We start from the raw sequence: 18835 nt of genomic DNA, 5'->3' as shown, positions 1-18835 counted from the left end.
ATCCCAGGGATGTTTGAAACCCATTTGCCTCTCCACCTGGCTTCCAAGGGAAGTCAGTGAAGGAAGCCAGATCTGCTTATTGATTTTGTATGACTTACTTAACAACTTCAGTGATTCTGCTTACCAGCCTGGTCCAAAAAAAAAAAAAAAGGCCATTAAATCAGGCGTGACACATTTAACAGCTGCCTTGCTTGGCATCAGAAATGTCTGGTCCCCATTACAGTTGTAAGTTGAGGGCTGCCTGTATATATCCCCCCACCCCTTATTAAGAGTAAGGTCCTCTTACGCATACAAATTTTTTGCTCCCCAAGGATAATGGGGTAAATAAGAATGCCCTGAAAATCTATAGGAAACAATATGATGACGATGAGCAACATCCAGAAGAAAAAATATTACAACACCTGGAAAAAGCTAACTTGCCCAAGGTTCCAGAAACAACAAAATCGATGCTGAACAAGAGGATAACAATGACAGAACTAGCAGAGGTGATTAAAAAACAACAAAACATCTGGCCCAGATGGGCTACCAGCAGAAATATATAAAGAGCTACAAGATACTCTGACCAATCATTATTAGAGGTATACAATGCAATCCTATTTGAAGCAAAGATACCACCATCATGGGTGGAAGCTAACATCACTTTGGTACCAAAAGAAGACTCAGATTTAATGCAAATTAAAAACTACAGACCCATATCCTTACTAAATGCCAACTATAAAATATTCACCTCAATAGTAGCAGAAAGACTGAAAAGTGTTTTGAAGGAGATCATACACTCGGACCAAAATGGCTTCCTACCCAAAAGGCAGATAAGAAATAATATGAGAATATTAGATACATTGGAATACTACGAAACGCATACTGAAAAGCAATTGGGACTGTTGTTTTTAGACACCCAAAAGACGTTTGATAATGTGAACTGGGAATTCATGTTACAACAATTAAGACATATGGATTTTGGAGATAAATTTATAAATATGTTCAAGGCAATATACACAAAGCAGAAAGCCAAAGTGACTGTGAACGTTGAGGTGACTGAAAAATCTTTGAATTCAAAAAGGTACAAGGCAGGCTGCTCATTATCTCCATTGTTATTTATCTTAACATTGGAAGTACTAACCAGAAATATCAGGCAAGATGAGCAAATCAAAGGAATGGAAATTAAAAGAGAAAAGTACAAATTACAAGCTTTTGCAGACTATTTAGTTTTCATCTTAGAGGAACCATTAGAATCAGGCCTGAGACTAATAGAGAAATTAGAGGAATATGGAGGTTGCTGGACTAAAAATAAACAAAGAAAAAATCAAAATGATAGTTAAAAATCTTACAAATAAACAGAGGGATGAATTAACAAAGAAAATGAATATCCAGATAGTGAAAAAAAGTGAAATACTTAGGAATCTACTTAACCGTAAGATGTATAACAATCTAAGAGGGTAACTATACAAAATTAATGCACCAAATTAAACTGGATTTGGAGAGATGAAAAAGCTTGCAACTTTCTATGATGGGTAGAATAGCCACAATAAATATACTCCCGAAGATGCTTTTTTAAATTCCAAACAATACCAATAAAACTAGAGAAAAAATATTTTTAGGAACTGAATAAAATGATGTTGAAATTCATTTGGCAAAGAAAAAAAATGAGAATAAAACTGAAACTACTGCAAGAGTCAAAAGGGAATGGAGGTTTTGGCCTGCCTGATTGGGAATTGTATTATCAAGAGCGGGTAACTTTGAGGGCTAGAAGACTATTATTATTGGAGGGTCATGACCTTCAACTAGGGTGGCCTCTGTTTCTCTGGTACGGGAGAAATACGGTACATCAATATTTCCAAAGGCATTATGTTCCAAAATGCATCGCTATCAGTGTGGGATAAAATTAAATAACAAAACTATAGGGAAATACCAGTCTGGCACTCCACCTTAGAAGCATTGATACACCCAAATCTTATAAATATGGAAAAAACAGTTTCTTATAAGGATAGATAGAAATATATATTCTCATATATAAATGAGAAAGGTGAATTGAATACTAGATTAGAACTAAAAGACCAAGGGGTGGAATTAGAGCGGTGGTCCTACCTGCAGATACAATCGAGTTATGTGAAAGATGTGAAAACATGGGGGTTTTATAGAGAACAAACCACATTGGGCAAGATATTAGTTGGGACTGATGACAAATCGATAAGGATACTATACAATTATTTATTAAATTATAAAATGGAAGAAGAACAAGTCAAAGAGACTTGCATATAGCATAGGCTAAAAATTTTGGATACAACATAGATTTGGATAATTGGCAAAAGCTTTGGGAGAGAAATCGGGAAACTGACAATGGCCACATCATATAAGGAAAATATATATAAAATATTCTATAGGTGGCATTTCCCTGCCCCCCCCGGCAAGATTCACCAAAATGTATAACAATTATGTCCCCAAACTGTTGGAAATGCAGACAAATACTCGGCACATATTACCACATGTGGAACTATATAAAGGCAAAGAAATTTTGGATACAAATTCATATGTGGTTAGAAAAAAATGACTAGATAAGATATAGAGTTTAAGCCAGAATTATTTTTATTAGGCGTTATATCAGATAGTTATGATAAAATGATAATATACCTAATATTACACATCTTCACTGCAGCAAAAATTATGTATGCACAGCAGTGGAAGAGCGAAAACACCCCTTCAGAAGAGGAATATAAGGAACATACGAGTCTGTGCGGAAATAGACAGACTAATGTTAAAAACAAAAGATAAAGGGGATACAGAATACTATGCTATACGGAGTAGATGAGGGGTGAAATGCTACTGGTTCGCTCCAGTTCAGGCCAACCGGTAGTGATAAAAAAAGCTACCAGTTCCTCCGAACTGGTATTTCCGAAGATCAGTTGTGCAGTGGGGTATAGCTTTGCTAGAAAGCAGGAAATCCTGGTTTCTAGCAAAGCTAAATCGTGCACCACAGCTGATCCCCCCTCACTTCTACTTACTTTTCCAAGCTTCCTTTTGGCACATACTACACATGCATGTGCACGCAGCATGCACCAAAAGGCAGCTTGGAAAGGTAAGTAAAACAACCGGGGGGGGGGGTGATCAGCTGTGTAGTGCAGTTTAGCTTTGCCAGAAAGCAGGAAATCCTGCTTTTTAGCGAAGCTAAATAATGTGCCACAGCTTCTACCCACCTTCCCAAGCCTCCTTTTGGTGTGTACTGTGCATGTGTGCATGCAGAGTGCGCCTTTGATGTGCACTGTGCATGCACATGCAGCATGAATTTGGCGCGCAGCGCGCATGTGTGGCCAACAAACCGGTAGCTAACTGGTTGGAATTTCACCACTGGAATAGATTCTATCAATGGTTAGAAACACGAGGTGGAAGTTGGAATGCGAAAGAATCAGGTTAGGTGGAAACAGAAAGAGATACTATGTATGTATTAGAATGTAGATATTAGAATGAAAGATAAATTGATGTTCTAGAATATGATGCTCAGAAATGACTATAGCACTGTTTAAAATAGTATGTTAGTTTGTTTTTAGCCTTTGTTTCCTGGCAAGTGGAATGCCAAGACAATTGTATTGTATTTAATATATTTATATGAAAACAATAAAAATATTTAAAAGAGAGCGGGGGGGGGGGGGGAAGAATGCCCTGAAAATGAGGGAGAATACAAGGATAAGCAGCCAGGCCACAGCAATGAAAAAGATAAGCAATCAGACAAAACCAATGAAAAAAAGGATATGTAGCCAGGCCAAAGCCAAGAAATCCCCCATAGTCCTCATGGTAAAAGCTGCAGTAACCCTCTCCCCACCCTGTCCAACTGCATTGAGAGAATACAACCAGCCAAATAGAAGGAATTTCAGCCACACAGGTAAGAGATTTTCAGGCGTGTCACAACTTGGGCATTTAGGAAAGAAAACCCACGTCCCCATTTGAAGTCGAGTTGCATTTAGCAAAAGGTCTTCTTTTACTAGAGCCAAGTGGTTACAGTGAAAGCAAAGAGAGATCTGTGGATTCCAGCATAAAGCCAATAATTTTCCCTTTCTTCTCCCTGGTTATATTGTTTAGACTATTTTAGGTACCACCCATACAAGAGGGACCAGGATAATCAACATGCGGAGGCGCCTAGCTTCCTGCAGGTGAGAGGGTGCCCACAGCAGATCCCCTCCCCCAAATTCAAAGGGGCTTAATCGGGGTCTCCCTTTCTTTCACCTTCCTTCTGATATTTCACTAATGCAGAACTTTCCTTTTTCTCTCTCCTAAGTTCAAAAAGATGATGGGGCCAGTAATTGACTCCCTGAAGCATCTGGACCACCCCCCTATCCATCAGGGAGGAAGACCAGCTGGAGGAGACCTGTGGTTGCCTCGTCACCATAGGGGACCACATTGAACTTTCTTTAAAAGGTCAAATTCAGGAGGAAACATGGAGAAGGTGATATGCCTGCCACCAAATCTTCAATCCCTCCCCCAAATTCAAAGGGGCTTAATCGCGGTCTCCCTTTCCTCCACCTTCCTTCTGATGTTTGACTAATGTGGAACTTTCCTTTTTCTCTCTCTGAAGTGCAAAAAGATGATGGGGCCAGTAATTGACTCCCTGAAGCACCTGGACCACCCCCTATCCATTACGGAGGAAGACCAGCTGGAGGAGACCCGGGGTTGCCTCATCGCTATAGGGGACCATATAGAAGTTTCTGTAAAAGGTCAAATTCAGGAAGAAACTTGGAGAAGAAGAAACTTAGCCAGGCCAAAGCCAAGAAATCCCCCATAGTCCTCATGGTAAAAGCTGCAGTAACCCTCTCCCCACCCTGTCCAACTGCATTGAGAGAATACAACCAGCCAAATAGAAGGAATTTCAGCCACACAGGTAAGAGATTTTCAGGCGTGTCACAACTTGGGCATTTAGGAAAGAAAACCCACGTCCCCATTTGAAGTCGAGTTGCATTTAGCAAAAGGTCTGCTTTGACTAGAGCCAAGTGGTTACAGTGAAAGCAAAGAGAGATCTGTGGATTCCAGCATAAAGCCAATAATTTTCCCTTTCTTCTGATGTTTGACTAATGTGGAAGTTTCCTTTTTCTCTCTCCGAAGTGCAAAAAGATGATGGGGCCTGTCATGAACTCCCTGAAGCACCTGGACCACCCCCTATCCATCACGGAGGAAGACCAGCTGGAGGAGACCTGTGGTTGCCTCGTCACCATAGGGGACCACATTGAACTTTCTTTAAAAGGTCAAATTCACCAGGAATCATGGAGAAGGTGATTTGCCTGCCCACCAAATCTTCAGTCCCTCCCCCCTTTCTCTCTCTCCCCCAAATTCAAAGGGGCTTAAGTGGGGTCTCCCTTTCCTCCACCTTCCTTCCTTCTGATGTTTGACTAATGCGGAACTTTCCTTTTTCTCTCTCCTAAGTTCAAAAAGATGATGGGGCCAGTAATTGACTCCCTGAAGCACCTGGACCACCCCATATCGATTACTGAGGATGACCAGCTGGAGGAGACCCGGGGTTGCCTTATGGCTATAGGGGACCACATCGAAATTTCTGTGAAAGGTCAAATTCAGAAGGAAACATGGAGAAGGTGATCTGCCTACCCACCAAATCTTCAATCCCTTCCCCCTTTTTCTCTCTCCCCCCAATTCAAAGGGGCTTAATCGGGGTCTCCCTTTCCTTCACTTTTCTTCTGATGTTTGACTAACGTGGAACTTTCCTTTTTCTCTCTCCCAAGTGCAAAAAGATGATGGGGCCAGTAATTGACTCCCTGAAGCACCTGGACAACCCCCTATCCATCACGGAGGAAGACCAGCTGGAGGAGACCGAGGGTTACCTCATCGCTATAGGGGACCATATAGAAGTTTGTGTAAAAGGTCAGGTCCAAGAAGAAACATGAAGAAGGTGATTTGCCTGCCCACCAAATCATCAATCCCTCCCTCATTTCCCCCTCTCCCTCCCCCTCATGTTGCAGTCAGACTTTTGGGTCAGGAGTCTTTTTGAGTTTGGATGTACAGGGGAAGAATTGTACCACCACAACTGGGCCCAAAATTTATGTTTAAGTGGGAAATTAGCGAAGTGAGTTTTGTTCTCATTTTATGACCTTTCTTGCTATGGTTCTTCTATTTCCTTATTGGCGCATCTGTGACTTCCCATGCTGGGCTGTTTCATGAGGGATGCTATCTCCTCTAGTCTTTCCACAGCCTGGGATCCCTACCATAGGAGATGAGCCTGTTCCCATGCAAGAGGATGAATTGGACCAGGCAACCTTCAACATTGCTAAATGAGCTACCGGTTTTGTGGAGCTCTGGAGAGAAGAGGTGATGGAGAAATTTAGGAGGGAGGGTTTGAGGCCCCCCCTCCCTCTGGGGAACAATGGTGGCGTCCAGCTTCCGCCTTCACTATGAGAATCTTGATGACATCACTTCCCTTCGGCTTCCTGGTTGACTAACTGTACTCTGGACTCGTTGCTCCTGTGAGTGCCCCCTGGTGGATCCGGAGGAAATTACAAGGATACTGTGCTTGCCTGAGGATTTTAAAAAATTTTTTTAAATGGCAAAAGGTCAGAGACCAACTGCTGGAGAAATGGAGAGAATTTTGGAAAAGTTATCTAATATGGACAAGAAACTGGATGAAATAAGAGCAGAAATTGTGACTATCCAAAAGGATTTAAAGGATACTCAACAAGTCTCAGCAGAAAACAAGCAGAAAGTGGAAGGTCTGGAGGGAGAGATGCGGGCAGTGCAGAAAAGAGAGGAGACGACAGGCAATGCTGTGCTTGGACTACAGATGGATAAAATGTCTTATTTCCTTAGGTTTCAAAATCTGGAAGAAGTGGACCAAGAAGACTTGAGAGATGTTGTGACTAAATTGTTGGGAGAATTTCTTGGGAGAGGTGTTGATTTTATGAATTGGGATGTGGATCGAGCTTATAGAGTTAATTCAAAATATGCACGCACGCATGCAGTTCCTAGAGAGGTTCATGTCAAATTTGTGAGAAGAGAGACGAGAGATGAAATTCTTAGAAAACATAGGAGTGGGGCACTGACTTATAGGGGCAGGGAGATAGCCATTCTGAGGCAGATTCCCAGACAGGTACGTGAAATGAGAAAGAAATATTACTTTTTGTCAAGCAAATTGTACCAGAAGGGAGTAGGCTTCAGATGGCTGATGCCAGAGGGATTGATGATTTTCCGGGAGGGCATTACGAAAAAAATTAGTACAATTGCGGAGGCTGCGGCCTACGTGGAGGAACACAAAGCCCTCCTGGAATTAGATGACGCAGGAGTTGAAGAAGGGAGGTTATAGACCATGGGGAGGCGGCTGCCGCTGTTGCGGCCCTGGAGTTGGGTCAGGCTGAACCCAGAGTTCTGAGATCCAAAACTAGGAAGTGACAATGATATTTGGTATTGTGTTGGTTTTCCTTATTCTCCTTTGTATGATATTCTGATTATTCTTGACCCTTCTTTATTGAGTATGTAAGATTGATAAACTTAGCTACTTCGTATCACCTGCTTGCCATATGGCTGTTGTATGTGTTTAAAATTTTGAGTAAAATTCTTATCTTGTATAAGAAAAATGAAAATTTACCATACCTGATATGTATTTGTATAAACCTTTTTTGACCAATAAAAACTTTTTGGATAATAAAAAAAAAAAAAAAAAAAAAAAAAAAAAAAAACATTGCTAAATGAGCTGTTGTAAGTCGACGGCTACCTATATAATAAAATAATCGGCTACTCTGGATCGAAACAAAAATATCATTAATGAATTCACCTAAAGAAAGATGGAAAGTCTCTCGTAGTTTCCAAGATTTTACGGCTAGCCCAGGCGAGCGTTAAATCCCATCCTGAAATTTGAATAACTTTCGCTTCCTTGATCTTGCCCAGCAAACTGGGGCTTGAGACCATGTGGATCTGGGTGTTTCTCTTGATACACCTCAGGTTCCTTCTCCTTTTTTCCCACTTCTGAATGAAGAGAGCTGACATGCTGCCTAGCCCAACACCGGTCCCTGGCATATTCACCTCCACAGAAAATGACTTTTCCCGCAACCAGTTTCTCTCTAAAACAGGAGGATGATAGATTGGCTGAGAATGGGATAGAAAAGGGAGATTCTGCTTGGCAAGAAGGATGAAACTTCCACTCATAAGCGAATAGAGCTGAAACGGACCTTGGAGGTCTTCTAGCCTGGAGGTTTCTGACGATGTTGTCTTTCTGTTTGGCAGGAACAGACAAAAAAAAAAAGTGGCAAGAGAGACACCCAGATTCATGGAGACCCAGAAGAGTAATACAATCATTGCAGCCGCACAGGTAAGAGATTTTCAGGCCTGTCCCAACTTGGGCATTTAGGAAAGAAAGACTCGCGTTTCCATTTGCAGTGGAGTTGCATTTTGTAAAAGGTCTGCTTTTACTAGAGCCAAGTGGTTACAGTGAAAGCAAAGAGAGATCTGTGGATTCCAGCATAAAGCCAATAATTTTGCCTTTCTTCTCCCTGGTTATATTGTTTAGACTATTTTAGATACCACCCATACAAGAGGGACCAGGATAATCAACATCCGGAGGTGCCTAGCTTCCTGCAGGTGAGAGGGTGCCCACAGCAGATCCCCTCCCCCAAATTCAAAGGGGCTTAAGTGGGGTCTCCCTTTCCTCCACCTTCCTTCCTTCTGATGTTTGACTAATGCGGAACTTTCCTTTTTCTCTCTCCCAAGTGCAAAAAGATGATGGGGCCAGTAATTGACTCCCTGAAGCACCTGGACCACCCCCTATCCATTACGGAGGAAGACCAGCTGGAGGAGACCCGGGGTTGCCTCATCGCTATAGGGGACCATATAGAAGTTTGTGTAAAAGGTCAAATTCAGGAAGAAACATGGAGAAGGTGATATGCCTGCCACCAAATCTTCAATCCCTTCCCCCTTTCTCTCCCTCCCCCCAATTCAAAGGGGCTTAATCGGGGTCTCCCTTTCCTCCACCTTCCTTCTGATGTTTGACTAACGTGGAACTTTCCTTTTTCTCTCTCCGAAGTGCAAAAAGCTGATGGGGCCTGTCATGAACTCCCTGAAGCACCTGGACCACCCCCTATCCATCATGGAGGAAGACCAGCTGGAAGAGACCCGGGGTTGCCTCGTCACCATAGGGGACCACATTGAACTTTCTTTAAAAGGTCAAGTTCATCAGGAAACTTGGAGAAGGTGATTTAGCTGCCCACCAAATCATCAATCCCTCCCCCGCACGACATAGCCACAAGCAAACTAAGTCTAATTCCTTATGAAATGCTAAAGGAGATGCAGTCTCCAATTGTTGAATTGTGTTGAATTCCCCTATGTGGAAATGTTTGAGTGGTTTTTTAAAAAAATCCACATTTTTGTCCATACTCCTAGAAAACCACAATACAGGCATTCACAGTAGTAAAGAGTAGTAGCAGACTGGGTCATGCCATGCTTAGATCAAAATCTGCAGACTTTATCTTGGGAGTCTTCATGACTCACGTTTGAAGCAAGACATTTTTAGAAGCAGAGGGGGTGTAAGAGGGGATTTTGGGGCCCCAGAAAAAGCAGCTCACCATCATTGCTTGTTTAGGGCATCTCTTTCCTCGAGCATGAAAAGTTTGGGCTCTTGGCCCAGTTCCTAAAGAGAGAAAATTAAAATTATCTGTTCACCTTCTTTCAGGAATCTGTGGAGATTTGCCGCCAAGTTCTCGTGCTTGAATGGAAAGACCTTAAAGAAGTTATTCCAGATGGCTAGCGAAAAGTGAGTCCAGGAACAGAAGGTAAGAACAGAGGTGTGTCTGTCTGTGTATGTTTGTGTTGTGCAGTAGAATGGAAGGGATACAAATATGAATAAAGAGAAGGAAGGAAAGGGAACATCTTGTGCAAAAGAAAACCTCAAGAATTAGAGGAATTCTGTTTGAGGCTTTTAGGTGGGACTGTGCCCTTCCCTCCTTCTTTTTTGCTCCTGGCTCTGTCATTGCTGTCCTAAGAGCCAGATGTTGGGCTGCAGAAGAAAGCAGGAAATATCCTATCTTTAGGATAGGTAGCCTTTCAATGCTCAGGGGACATAGGTTGCGGACCAAAGCTGTTGAGTCTTCTTGCACACTGCTTGATGGGACTGTAATTCTCTGTGAGTCTCCAGTTCTTTTTGCTGGACTTGGCCCTTTATTAATGAGTCAGAGTAGAGCTGGAAGGGACCACGGAGATCTTCTAGCTTGGAGTTTATCTTGGGAGTCCTCAGGACTCAAGTTTGAAGGAAGACATTTTTAGAAGCATCTCTTTCTTCTGGCAAGAAAAGTTGGGGCTTTTGACCCAGCTCCTAAAAAGAGAAAATTAAAATATCTGTTCACCTCCTTTCAGGAATCTATGGGAATTTGACGCCAAGTTCTCGTGCTTGAATGGAAAGACCTTAAAGAAGTTATTCCAGATGGCTAGCGAAAAGTGAGTCCAGGAACAGGAGGTAAGAACAGAGGTGTGTCTGTCTGTGTATGTTTGTGTTGTGCAGTAGAATGGAAGGGATACAAATATGAATAAAGAGAAGGAAGGAAAGGGAACATCTTGTGCAAAAGAAAACCTCAGGAATTAGAGGAATTCTGTTTGAGACTTTTAGGTGGGACTGTGCCCTTCCCTCCTTCTTTTTTGCTCCTGGCTCTGTCATTGCTGTCCTAAGAGCCAGATGTTGGGTTGCAGAAGAAAGCAGGAGATATCGTATCTTTAGGATAGGTAGCCTTTCAATGCTCAGGGGACATAGGTTGCGGACCAAAGCCGTTGAGTCTTCTTGCACACTGCTTAATGGGACTGTAATTTTCTGTAAATCTCCAACTCCTTTTGCTTGACTTGGCCCTTTATTAATGAGTCAGAGTAGAGCTGGAAGGGACCTTGGAGATCTTCTAGCTTGGAATTTATCTTGGGAGTCCTCATGACTCAAGTTTGAAGGAAGACATTTTTAGAAGCATCTCTTTCTTCTGGCAAGAAAAGTTGGGGCTTTTGACCCAGCTCCTAAAAAGAGAAAATTAAAATATCTGTTCACCTCCTTTCACGAATCTATGGGCATTTGTCTCCACGTTTTCTATATTTAACGCCAAGAAATTACACACGTTATACTTGATGGCTAACAAAAAGCGAGCCCTGGAACAAAGGGGTGTGCGTATGTTTGTGTATCTGCAGCAGAATGGAAGGGATACAAATATAAATAAAGAAAAGGAAGGAAATAGAACATCTTGTGCAAAAGAAACCCGCAGGAACTAGAGGAATTCTGGTTGAGGCTTTTAGATGGGACTGTGTCCTCCTTCCTTCTTTCCTTCCCTCCCTCCCTCTTTTACAAAGCGTGTAGGCTTGGGCTCCAACTCTGCTGTTGTCCATCATCTTTCCTTCCTTTAGTGTCTAGAAACTTCTGAATTGGCTGGCCTTCCTGCTCTCTTCCATGCCTTTGGCATCAGAGGGAGTTAAGCATCCCAAGATCTAGATAGGGTCATTTTTGTCTCTTCTGTTGAGTTGAATGTTTTGAGTTTTTCTTTCCACTCCAGGTACTGTCACGAAGCCAAGAGACGAAGATTAGATGGATTCCGCCCCCAACACGATGTCTGACTAGACCGCCCTGTAGATGATGTTGCGTTCTTCTGTATTTAATGGACATTCCAAAATAACAGACTCCCCTTCAGTGGGCTTTTAAAACAAGTTCTTTTTTCCATACTGATAATCATCATCATCCATACTGATGCAAATGGGTACGAAAATGCGTCAAGGCTGAAGAAAGCTGGTGGATTCATTTGATGGACACAGAGTTATGGCCTGAATTGTCCTTAGAAGAGAATTTTGTCAGGAACAGCAGGTTGAGATGGAGAGAATTAGTCCGCAGTGAGAAAATAAAATCCTGTTAACTAAGCCATTATTTCACTTATCACCATCATCTCTTCCCATCATGTAGAATGAGGTTATTTGAGCCTCAAAAGAGATTTCTCTAATTTGTTACATTCATTTCTCTTGGCTCCAAGAAGGTGGGGAAGAGAACAATTATTTGTAAGATCAACAGGAAAGGGAAAACGGTCTTCTAGACTGCCTTTGGGCCTTGACTTTGCCTGGGTCCTCTGCTGTGTTGCTGGAAGGCACGGAAGCTGAAATCAGACAGTGGGGTTCAGAAAGGGCCCTTTGGGGAAAAAACAAAAAACTGATTTCACATTCAGCCACCTTTTCAAATGAAACTTGGAAAGTGCCAGTGGCCATTGAGTGTTTATTTAATCACTATTTTTTTCTGGCCGATTAGAGGAGGAATTTTGCCAAATTAAAACTACTTGTGTGCCATCTGTTCTTTCAAGAGAGAATTGGATGCCTCTCCATTGTAAATAGAAGGATGCATTCCAGGGGTGAAATGTAAAATTTGTTACTATCGGTTCTGTGGGCGTGGCTTGGTGGTGGTGGGGCAATGTGACTGTGTGGGCGTGGCCAACTTTTTTTTTTTAAACTTTTAAAAGCATTTTTTCTACAACCTCTTTGGCTGAAGAGGTTGTAGAAAAAAATGCTTTTAAAGGGTTCTGACAATCCCAGCTGAGTTGCCTGATCACCAGAACCGTTTAAAAGCATTTTTTACAACTCTGATGATGGCACGGCTCAGCTGGGCATGGGCGGGGGGGGGATTTTTGCTACTGGTTCTCCAAACTACCCGCTGCCATCACTACCGGATCGAGCGATCTGGTCCGAACCAGGAGCATTTCACCCCTGATGCATTCTCTTTGCAACTGCTCAGGCAAGAATGAAGAAGTTCAAATGAGAATAACACAACAGTCTTTGTTTGCAGGACTTGGTTTGCCAAGCCTAAAGGAGGAAAAGAGTTCCCACACAGAAACAAACAATAAAATCCATTCAATTTGAAGTAAAAATTCGGCAGTTAACAGCACTTCAGGAAAAGAAAGCAAGGGGTGCGTGTAAAATGTTGCAGATCTTTATCAACCTATGGAGGTAAATTTTTCATGCCAAAGGAAGTAGATTCTTGTTTTCATTATCTTTTAAAAGTGATCAAAATCGTTTCTCCCTTCCTCACTCATCCCCATTTCCTTCTTTCCTTTCTTCATTCCTCACTCATCCTTATTTCCTTCCTTCCTTCCTTCCCTTTCCTTCCTTTTTCTCTTTGTTTTCCTTCTTTCATTGCAAAATATTTGGCTTGGATTTACATAACAGTTCTATCTGTCCTGAGAACTGTGGGATCCTCTTGCCACCAAAAGTTAGCACACACAAACAGATTTAATTGTGGATGTTGATGATTGATCACTTCCACCCTGTGCAAGAAGTCCAGCTGGCTTATTGAACATAAATCACTGATCTAAAGTGGGAGATACCCAGTTGAACATATTCATTAGGGGCTGTGCATTGAACTCAAATATAACATTAAGGTGAGAGTAATGGCAAAACCAAAATGTCAGCAGGGATAATCCTGCCTTTGTAGGAAGCCGTGCCTGATAGTTACCTTGTAGATGTCGCTCTTCCTGGGAATCATGATTAATTTTTTTTTGCTATCAAACGATGGATATTATAATTTTAGGATTTCAGCATTGTAACCAAACTATATCTGCAGACATCTTGGCCAATACATAGCACTTAGCAATAGCACCTAGACTTATGTACTGCTTTACAGTGCTTTACAGTCCTCTCTAAGCAGTTTACAGAGTCAGCTCCTTGCTGCCAACAATCTGGGTCCTCATTTTACCGACCTCAGAAGGATGGACAGCTGAGTCAACCTTGAGCCTGGTGGGATTTGAACTGTCAATTTGCAGTCAGTCAGCAGAAGTAGCCTGCAGTACTGCATTCTAACCACTGCACCACCAATACTCATAGAAGAAACCTTGGCCAATATACTGTATTAGAAGAAATCTATTTAATTTCATCATGACAATGTGCTGGATTAATTGTTAATCCTCATATCTACACTTGTCAGCTACTGAGGAAAGTTACAGGTAACCTTCACCTTACAATCACAACTGAGCCCAAAATTTATGTTATTAAGTGAGAATTTTTTGTTAAATAAGTATTGCCACATTTGTTAACTGCATCCCTGCAGTTGTTAAATTAGTAACACGGTTGTTAAGTGAATCTGGCTTCCCCGCTGACTTTCCTTGTTAGAAGGTCGCAAAAGGGGATCCTGGGACACTGCAACTGTCATAAATACGACTCAGTTGTCAAGCCTCTGAATGTAAATCCCGTGACCATCGGGATGCTGCAAAGTCATAAACATGCAAAATGCTGTCACCTTTTTCAGTGCCATTGTAACTTCTAACGGTCACTAAATGAACTACTGTAAATTGAAGACTACCTGAACTATGCAGACTACCTCTGCTATTATGCAGAGTTCAATAAACAATGATCTTTTCCTGGATCAAACCAAGTTCTACACAACGCTTTGGAGTTATAGAATATCAAGGTTTTGTTGTGCCAAGGGAGCTGAAGAGAAGTAGCTTGACAAAAAGATCTCTAACCTATCATTGTTCATGGGTTGTCTTCAAGAAATGGCTCCTACTTTTACTGGTCTTCAAAATTTTTGTTTATGCTCATTTGGATTTCCATTTTAGCAGCCATAAAAGCTAAAATCTATGAAAAGCTATTTCCTTCAAATCATTTTTTACCGAGTGATATCCTGGACTGTCCACCAAGTAATCTTGGCAGCAGTGTGGCTACTGCCTTCTTTCAGGATATTATTTTCACTTCCCACTCCTTAAATTGAGCCAGACACAAATGCTAGGAACGATGATGAATACATACAACATTCTTCTCTTTCCAGCTTCTTAAACCATGATCTAGCGTCTCTCTCTCTCTCTTAGATTCGGCTGTTCCAAAACTGCTTGCAGATCCCCTGAGATTCTTCATTGTAAGCAGATGTTCTATCTGCTCAATCACCTTCTACAACGAAGTCATCTGCCTTGAAAAAAAGTATATATGCTGTCAACAAATATTCTCCTAGGCTTACTTGTTTTTGGTAAGTTGTTTTAAAGCGTGTAAAACACATCACCAGGACAAGATCCTTTGAATTCCCCATGGGAATGCTTCATATTTTTCCTCCACAATGCCTTCAGCCATGTATTGATTCATCTGCTGCTAAATTCTTGTTTTGGTTCACTCCTCTAAAATTTTTTAACCATTATGGCTTTATGGAACAGCTAGTCCAAGGTTATGGAAGGAGACAAACAAATAACTCTCGAACTTTTTTCATAATATATAATTCCAGATTAAAAAACGGCTCCCTGATCTCTGTTTCAACAAATCCAATGAAGAGAAACCCTCTTGTAATTTTGATTTGAAACATCAATTCATTTTGACTGGAATTACGATTCAAATAAGTCAATTTCATCTTCCTAGGCTGTACTGATTGCACCCTACCTGGGTCTAAGTACAATTTCTGTAATTAACGTTAAGAAAATATGATTTTTCTGGATCAAAACAATCTTACTTGATCCATGATCTCATTTCCCAAGTAGGCACATAGATGTTCTGGGATGTCTATGATCAGGATTCCACCCCCCCCCCAAAAAAAAACACCTCCCCAAAACTATTTGTCACAATGTCCTTTGATCATTGTAATAATTAATCTGTTGTGGATTTATTTGATTTAGCTTGTTTCAGGTCTCATTCTCCACCAAATTGGTAGAATAAACAGATTGGGGAATAAATTTTCCAGGTGGATTTCAGGGAATACTGCAAGAAAATTTCCTTGTTTGGCTGTTTTAGGGTTAATTGAAAAAATGGGAAGCCAAGGGAAGTGACACTCTTAAGACCTGTACCATAGAGACATCTTTACACCCAAGAACATCACCCAGGAGATATTCCAAAATTCAACAAGGAACTCTCAAGATTGAATCACTTGGCTTCTTTCAAGCCTTATTGCCATTCAACTTGCTAATGAACTTGGGGTGGGGGTGGGGGTTGAGAATTTGTGCACAGATTGTGAGAGCCTGGAAATCATCAAGGTCACCACTGCGGATGTTGGAGAAAGATGGACTGTTCCCACAACTTAAGGACAACAATTGGACAATGTGATCACCCAGGGGTGGGGAGAAAGGTAAACTATTGTTTAACTAAGCAAGAATTTGTGTGGGAAAACCAGAGCTGGTTTTGATTCTTCAGTACCAAAATCGTGTATTCACTAAAGTTTTCTTTTGGGAATTCACAGCTCCCGAGAGTGTCTACTTGTTTTTGGGTTTTCTAGTCAGATGGTTGACAGGAATTTTGCATTGTTTCATCACCATGACTGGGAAAGGGCATTCCAACTGGGAAAGGACATCCCAAAAACTTCAAGGAGCTTTCTTGCTTTGTGGGGGCTTATTTGGACTACTGAATGTGCCTACTTAGTTTAGACAGACTGTTGCTTAGACTGTCTACATTTAATTCTACTGTTGAGATAGCTGTACCTTAATAGTCCCCACTGGAATATCTCATATGAATTCTTTTTTCTCTCTCCTTTTTACAGATCGTTTGTATCGTTTTCATTTTTGTTAATTTTACTTTTTCTAAATTAAAGAAGTTCAACATCTTGCACAACCCAGCAAATGGATTAATTCAATAACCAGAACAAGCACTTTACGCAGATGCTACACAAGGAGGGGTGGTTAAATAACTGCAGCAGTCTGTTTCATATTTTTACATCCCCATGAATGAAAGAGAGAACAAGAAATTTCTTGCCCCTTAAAATCTGTTTCATCCCCATCACGCTCCTTGCAGCTTTTAGAGGTGAACATTTTTTTTAATGATCTTCCACCCTGGTCTCTTTCATAAAGAATCTTGTCATGAAAGTTACTTAAGAAACATGGATTGTAGTCATCCTTTATTGAAACGTTATGTAAAATTTTATTTACATATATACAGATTTAAGAAGCCCTTACGTCTTATCGTTTTGCTCCTGGTCTGCTTTTTCTTTTTCTGTTGTTCTTTTTATCTTCCTGGTTCAGATAAACAAAGGGAAACTTTTAAAAAACAAACAACTTAGGAATTTTTTTTTTTATGAAGTCTACAGTTGACTTCACTGGTCTGGTCACACAGATTTTCATGCTGGCTTGATTCAGACATTATGCTAAGACAAGGGTTGGGTTTCCTATAGTGTGTAGAACATTAGACCTAAACTACCCTTCTCTCCTGTTACTTGTACAAATTGATTCAAGGTTTTCAGGACACTTTTGGTAGCGTGTGAAAGTTGCTACCTTGACTTGATCAGTGGAAAACTGGAAGGAGTCAACCACAAACTCGTGGCCACCAACCTGCACAGATGCTGGAGGGATCCAGGGATGTTGGAGAGAGGATAGAAAAAAGTCAAAGTGGCAGCTGCAACCATGTGACTGAAACCTGATTCAAGTATATCTAGCCTATTTACCCAATGAATCCATTTTCTAGCATTGCACACTATTCTGTAGGAATGATAAGCTAAGGAGATGGGATTTGCGTAACCCACTACTTTTCTCAAAACCAACACAAAACCCCAATCAAGGTACTTAATTGTTTAACTGTGGTTAAGTGCCTGGCACAAAGACATTTCACTTGATTACTGAATATAACCTATTTTCACGATTTGTGTTAAATGTTATAGCTCCGAAATCTAACCAAGATTATGCAAATCAATCTGCCAGTAGTTCCTCAGTGACTTGGTGAAGTGTGCTTGGTGAACATAGCAGAGGCTTAGGCAGGGATGTCTACAGGGAGGGTCAAGATGGCACCAGCTCCAATGCCAATCAAAGGTCCTACCGCTGGGGCTTCAGCTATTTTGACCTTTGGATCCCCCAATAATAAATACTCTTGAAAATATTCCAGACTTTGAGCTAGGGGTGAAGGCAACCAGAAAATAAGATACGGTCTAGAAGTCAATTGTAGAGAACCATGTAGCAAATATTCCAAAACCGTTATGTGGGTAAAGAGGACTAAAATATTCCATAAGTCCTGGGAAGGGAGGTGGTATGAAAGAGAGACCCAGCCTGGGTCCTCCTTGGCTTAATGGGGGTTTAAAGGAGAAGGGAAGTAAAATACAATCCATGTTTCAAGATGCTGTTATTGCTATTTTATGGAGATAGGCTGCCAAGACAGCCTAGCTCCATAAAGCCAAGTTCTAGTCTTCTGGTGGCGTTTCCTGATCTGGTCCACCCTAAACAGCTGACATCACACAAAGGGTAAATCAGGCTTCCAATATTCCTGGAGATTTTCTTAGCTTTTGGAACCTTGAGAATCACAAACCAGAGAAGAACCAACTGCACAGGAGGAAGAGAAAGCAAGAGGAACAGCATTGGACAGTTCATGGCCTCTTCCAATTTCTGTGTTGGGCAAAAGAACAACAGTTTCCTTCCTGCAGATGGTTTCCATGGACAAAGTGCTTGGCAATTTTTATTTTATGCAAGGGGCCTCCAGAGTCTGGTCAAAAACATCAGGCAGCAGCCATTGGTGGTGCAATCTGTTGCTGTAGAAGAGCTCAAGGTGAGACTTCACAGTTGCCCAATTCAACTGAGCCTGGGAGTTTCCCCCTAGAAGTCAGTTTTATGCTTCTAAGTGTGAGTTCCTCAGCAAACCACACCAGGAGCTAAGTAGCCAGTGGCTGCGTTCGCACAACACTGAAGCAGCTCAAGTAAAAACCGAGCACAAGATGCTAAGGATGGTTAGCGTTCATCATAGTTAGATTTTTGAAGCTTAGCAATTTGGATAAACCCAGCCTTTTGGCTGAGATAATATGTAAACCTTGAAAAAGACTTTTCAAAAGTCTTCAAAAGACAAAAAGATTCCTTAGCCAGATTGAAGTATGTTGTGTGAATCCCCCTAGCTTGATTGTCATTATTGCTCTCAAATGGCGTGAATGTTTCCAACCTGGTCATTTCATCACACAAATGTACACTTTAAATGAGAGCAAGTT

At 41.4% G+C, this 18835-nt stretch overlaps 1 protein-coding gene across 12 annotated transcripts in view; it reads right to left on the bottom strand.

Annotated features, from left to right (window-relative positions):
• PARP16 (poly(ADP-ribose) polymerase family member 16) overlaps positions 1 to 18835 on the bottom strand; it is a 47391-nt gene that overhangs the window by 12407 nt on the left and 16149 nt on the right. For 4 of the 12 annotated variants that reach the window (XM_058156141.1, XM_058156139.1, XM_058156142.1 and 1 more), the window contains exons 8-9: positions 16833 to 16889; positions 14795 to 14875 (exon numbers count right to left, since the gene is read on the bottom strand). The exons of 2 other annotated variants lie outside the window; for them this stretch is intronic. Coding sequence is in view for 2 of the 10 variants with exons in the window: in XM_058156134.1 (XP_058012117.1) it covers positions 14857 to 14875; positions 16833 to 16889 (76 nt within the window). In the remaining 8 variants the exon portion in view is untranslated. Of the gene's footprint in view, positions 1 to 10858; positions 10969 to 11976; positions 12116 to 14470; positions 14876 to 16832; positions 16890 to 18835 lie in introns of those variants that run through there. 6 more of the 12 variants (XM_058156132.1, XM_058156130.1, XM_058156131.1 and 3 more) reach the window with 6 other exon arrangements.

Source organism: Ahaetulla prasina, chromosome 13, assembly GCF_028640845.1.
Source record: "Ahaetulla prasina isolate Xishuangbanna chromosome 13, ASM2864084v1, whole genome shotgun sequence".
Classification (NCBI taxonomy): domain Eukaryota; kingdom Metazoa; phylum Chordata; class Lepidosauria; order Squamata; family Colubridae; genus Ahaetulla; species Ahaetulla prasina.
This window is presented reverse-complemented; position numbering and strand designations above follow the sequence as displayed.